This window comes from Syzygium oleosum, unplaced genomic scaffold, assembly GCF_021117445.2.
Source record: "Syzygium oleosum isolate NSW1041296 unplaced genomic scaffold, Sole_v2.1 Sole_v2.09, whole genome shotgun sequence".
In the NCBI taxonomy this organism is placed as follows: Eukaryota; Viridiplantae; Streptophyta; class Magnoliopsida; order Myrtales; family Myrtaceae; genus Syzygium; species Syzygium oleosum.
The window spans coordinates 2436316-2441461 of record NW_026607493.1 but is presented as its reverse complement, the minus strand read 5'-3'; the positions used below and the strand labels follow the sequence as shown (position 1 = coordinate 2441461).

At 46.3% G+C, this 5146-nt stretch overlaps 1 protein-coding gene across 1 annotated transcript; it reads left to right on the top strand.

Moving 5' to 3' along the window:
* The first annotated feature begins 1560 nt into the window (after positions 1–1560).
* On the top strand, positions 1561–4906 carry LOC115690526 (U-box domain-containing protein 9). The gene is made up of 2 exons (XM_030616883.2): positions 1561–2095; positions 3388–4906. The coding sequence occupies exons 1-2, from the start codon at positions 1814–1816 to the stop codon at positions 4471–4473; spliced, it is 1368 nt and encodes a 455-aa protein (XP_030472743.2). The 5' UTR covers positions 1561–1813; the 3' UTR covers positions 4474–4906.
* Positions 4907–5146: the final 240 nt, after the last annotated feature.

Here is a 5146-nt window from a genome sequence, read left to right as displayed (position 1 = left end):
AAGTCCATGTTTGCAGCGGTGGTTCCCTGTCTTTTGAAGCAATCCGTGGATTCCCAACTGTTTCACCAGACAGATACCAAAAAAAAAACAAGTTCCCCGTCACTCGAAGTGAAAAATTGGGGACCCGGTTCTCGAGTCGACCCTGGTACGGACCGATTTGGTCCCGATTAGATTCGAGGTCGATCAATTCGGCTTTTCAACTCGAAAGAACCGGGAACCGACTCTGACAAAGTATGTTTTGGATTCTTAGTTTGGAACCTACCGATCATGATATCGATCATCCCTAACTTTTAAGTTATATGGTTTGTTTTTTTCCTTGCATTTCAATGGTAAAGAGGGAAGATAACTTGCAGAAACAAGTAAGCGACTCGAACGATAAATATCCATTGCACTGTGGACTCCAAGATTCACACTTTGTTGTTACCTGCCCAGAAAACTAGAATACTCTCCATCGTGTAGCGATCAAATTTGACGCGATATTCTCACCTACATGAAGAGCTCATCCCCCCCTAATCCCAAATTAATTTAAAAACCGGGGTTAACAAGATCGACTCGCTCTTTAACAATCTTTTCTTCCTACCGAAAAAAAGACTTGGTCTGTTTTCGAAGCATCGCGCGATTCCTATCGTGACCAACGAGAAAAGCCTTATCGAGAGATCAGTCATGCAGGCATTACGTTTTCAGATATCCTACGAATCTCTCTCTCCCAAACCTTAAAAAAAGGGGTCGCCATCAAGCTTTAGCATTGACATCAAAATCAAAGAGGGAGCAAAAGGACTAAGCGAACGAGAGAGCCACAAAAAAAACTTCCCGCTTTCGATTTGGGGGTTTGCCAAAAGTCGAAATCTTCACATGTAAGACAAATGGCGCCATAAATTCCAACATGGGTAAAACGCGTTTCTTCCTAAAATGAAAAAAGGCCTTTACCACCGTCCCACTCTCACCCCACTTGCCTTCTTCCATGACACGAGAAGAAGAAGTACCCATCATAAATAACATTCTTATTAATATATATATATATATATATATATATATATATTTTTTTTTTTCACAATCAGCAACGAGTTGTTTCGCCCCGTTATCCTACGCGACGTACGCGTCCATTTGAGACCGCGTAAAATTTCAACCGGTATTAAAGACGCGGCCTTAATTGCACTACATCGAAAAGTCAATCAATGCGTCGAATTACTACGGCGTCCTTTCACCATCTGATATAGAATTTGAGGTGTCGCGGAATTTAATACCGAAGAAAGTCGGGAGAGATTTTTTCCGCCGAACCATGTTATAGAGCGAAAAAATTCGATGCTCGAATAATGTTTTTTTTTATTTTTATTTTTTTTATAACTTAGGTGAGTTTAGGTATTTAATTTTGGGGGGCCATTCAAGGAAAAGGGGAGAAGGGAAAATTGGGTGCGAACGAAATGGGCAACTGTCGACCGGCGATGACGTCGGCAAAAAACCCGAGTTAGAAATACGAGGGTGGGACTGTTAAATTCTAGAGCGAGAAAAACTTCCCTCATTTTTCAATTCTAGAGATAGAGAGAGAGAGAGAGAGAGAGAGAGAGAGAGAGTGTGCTGTGCGTGCGGTGGTTCTCCTTCTCTCCTTCTTCTCTCCGTCGCGCCGGATTTCACTGAAGAAGAAGAAGAAGAGGAAGAGGAGGAGGAAGGAAGGAAGGAAGGAAGAGCCCGGACGTCGGCGCCGGTGAAGTTGCACCCCAGGATGATGCCCGCCGGTCCCGTTCCCGCCGCCACCGCCCCCGCTCTCTAGGCGCGCGTTCCCGGTCGTTCCGATCAGCGGGAAGCGACGCCGGCGATGGCGAAGACCGGGGTGTTCGACGCCGATCCGGCGGCGAGGGCGGCGAGGGCCACCGAGCTGAAGAAGGAGCTGCATAGGCTGGTCAGGATCATCGCCGACGACGAGGAGTGCGGCGCCGAGGCCATCGACCAGGCCAGGGATGCCCTGCTCGCGCTGCGGGAGCTGAGGGCGCGGAGGAGGTCGTCCTTCTCCCTCCGGACGCTGGCCTGCCCCGAGGAGTACCGCTGCCCGATCTCCAAGGAGCTGATGCGGGACCCCGTGATTGTCGCCACGGGACAGGTGAGAGAGTTTCTTGCGCCCTTCTTTCGCCTCGACAGTTTGATTTTTTTTTTTGTTTTTGGGCGATCAGGTGCTTTACTCTTGCCTTCGGTTCTTCAAGATGTCGTTGTCTAGAGAATGAAGCGAAGAGAATGTTGCGTAACTTGCCTGTTGGATGTTGATTTTGGAGTCGCCTGAGGACTGAATTTGCTTCGATTGCGATAGCTTTGTTTTTTTTTTTAAGCATGGAGTTTCCATGTTCCCTCTTTTCCCCCCCACCCTTCTTTTCACCGCCGCGAGGAGTTGTTAATGGAGGTTTCAAGGCGCGGATTTGTTTTCGAGTTATTGGTGATTTCGGTTTCTTGTTTTCGTGCCTTGTGAGTCTGTTTTGAGTAGTCCCTCCGTTTCTTGAATCTTGTTTTGTGCGTGGTGAATTGAGGATAGGAAGGCTGTGCGGAGGTTTCGATTCGGAGGACTGGGGAATTGGCGATTCCTCGTCCAGTCCCGTGAAGAATTCAGTGGAACTTCATCATCCCTTCCCTTTCTGATCGCCATGTGTTCTGTACTTCGCCGCCGCCCTGTAAATCGAATCATCGTGCTCAAAATTTAAGCTTTTGCTCGGTTGAGGTCGATAATCTGGAACTAAATGCGGCGAGTGCGTGTAATTATCTTCTTCTTGCTGTTTCACGTTGCTTCTCAGAACCAAATGCAGATTCCACCACCTTTTTGTTTTGGTCGGTGGCTTTTTCTTTAACGGTTGGAGAATTTATTCTCGGTTTTTATCTGGTCGGTGAAATTGATGATCCATGGACGTTACACAGCTATTTTGGTTTTGGAATATGAATTGACGATGTTTGACTGGACACAACAAGAACTTTCAAGTGTTCCTTTGTTATCTTCCCACCTTTTGTTGTTTTTGTTCTGTGCTACTTTTAACTTTGGATTAATCTTATGGGATGTGCTAATATATGTGACGGGTAAAAGAAAACAAATAAAGATGGACAATGCGGTACAATGCCCGACTCGTAAGATCACTATTCTGGGAAACCAATAGCATCAATTGTTGGTGTATGAAATATGTCTGACAATGGGCAAGCCACTTGGCCGGCTCAAACAAATTAAATTGATTCCCTCGTGTTGATCGGATGGCTTCTTCTGAACCGTTTGTTCTTGGCTCTTGCATTTTCCGTTTTTACCGTTGCTTGTACACTAGTGAATTGATCTATCTGATACTGTCGTTCTGGCCTCTTCTCAACCTTCATAATGCATATTCTTTTGGTTCTTGATTTGTTCGATTGCTTCTGCTTGTGCAGACTTATGATCGGCCTTCAATCCAGAAATGGCTAAAAGCGGGCAACAGAACGTGTCCACAAACCCAACAGGTTCTTTCGCATACAATCCTTACTCCAAACCATCTGATTAGAGAACTGATTCTGAGATGGTGCAAGAGTCGAGGGGTCGAATTGTCCGAACCAGTTCACTGCATTGACGAGGATAGCGTTACAGAATCTGAGCGAGATCGTTTTCTTTATTTGCTGGAGAAGATGTCGTCCAATATATCTGAGCAAAAAGAAGCTGCAAAAGAGCTTAGATCGCTGACCAAGAGGATGCCCTCCTTCCGTGCGCTTTTTGGGGAGTCACCGGATGCCGTCACTCAGTTGCTCAGTCCACTCTCCGAAAGGCAGTCCCAAAATGGGACGCACCTTGATCTCCAAGAAGACGTCATAACGACACTCTTGAATCTCTCCATCCACGACAATAACAAGAAGGTCGTGGCTGAAATTCCATCGGTCATCCCTCTTTTGATGGATGCTTTGAGATCAGGGACAATTGAGACAAGGAGCAACGCTGCCGCAGCCCTTTTTACTCTCTCTGCTCTCGATTCCAATAAGACACTAATCGGGAAATCAGGAGCCCTAAAGCTCCTCATTGATCTTTTAGACGAGGGGCACCCATTGGCCATGACGGATGTCGCTTCGGCTATCTTCAACTTGTGCATTATCCATGAGAATAGGGGTAGAGCTGTGCGGGATGGGACGGTTGGTGTGATTCTAGATAAGATTGCGAACCGTATTCATGTAGATGAGTTGTTGGCTATACTTGCGATGCTGTCGAGCCATCAGAGGGCCATTGAGGAAATGTGCGAGCTTGAAGCAGTTCCTTGCTTGCTCGGGGTTATGAGGGAGACGTCATGTGCTCGTAACAAGGAGAACTGCATCGCGATTCTCCACACTATATGTTTCAGTGATCGAACCAAGCTGAAGGAACTGAGGGAAGAGGAGAATTCACACAGAACGGTATCTGACCTTGCAAAGAATGGAACCTCCCGGGCTCAGAGGAAAGCCAACGGGATCCTCGAGAGATTGAACCGGGCCATCAACCTTACGCACACTGCTTAATCGAGTTACTACGCAGTGCTTGTATATTCTCATCCTATTTGCAGTACACCGGCTGCTTATGCCACCAGGAAATCCATCTGGTCCTGTGTCTACAATGTAAATTCTCCTTTCTCCAGAGTCTTCACTCCTGTCTCGAGTTAGTTACTGTGCATATAACGAGAGCTTATAATTTTTACAAGTTTTTCCCCCCCCCCCCCCCTTTCACCGTACAAGTGCTTCAGTGTGGGTAAGTTTTGGATGCTTATGCCTGCAGTCAGGAGAGTCATTCCCTATAGCCTTTCCATCTTTTTCCAGGTTGTCTCCAGTAGTGCGTGAATAATGTTCTTTGGGCTGTGGTCTCATTCTTGTCTGTTGTTAAATAAGAACGACGTATTTGGCTGCTTTTCTTGAGGCTCTTTCTCTTCTTCTTCGATAACAAACAGATCGTGTGCAACCGTATTCTTGCCCTTTGGCATTTTCTCTGAAGAAGATGTGGAATTGTTTGATGGAGTGTAACTGCAGGTTAAACTTTTTGAGGAGAGTGTGAACTCTAGATTGTTTTTTCATCTGGAAATGAAGCCAAAAGCTTTATCAATCGATGGGTGGGCCGGTCCCGAGAGGAAGGGGATAAATGAACGGCGGTGGGAGATGGGAACTAAGAGGAATGTGCCACGCACGTTGAGTGGTTTCGGTG

Excerpts from the sequence above, each read along its gene's own strand:
- LOC115690526 (XM_030616883.2), top strand. The coding sequence starts at position 1,814 with ATGGCGAAGACCGGGGTGTTCGACGCCGATCCGGCGGCGAGGGCGGCG. Across the intron at positions 2,096-3,387 it reads TGATTGTCGCCACGGGACAG|ACTTATGATCGGCCTTCAAT; the intron begins GTGAGAGAGTTT and ends CTGCTTGTGCAG.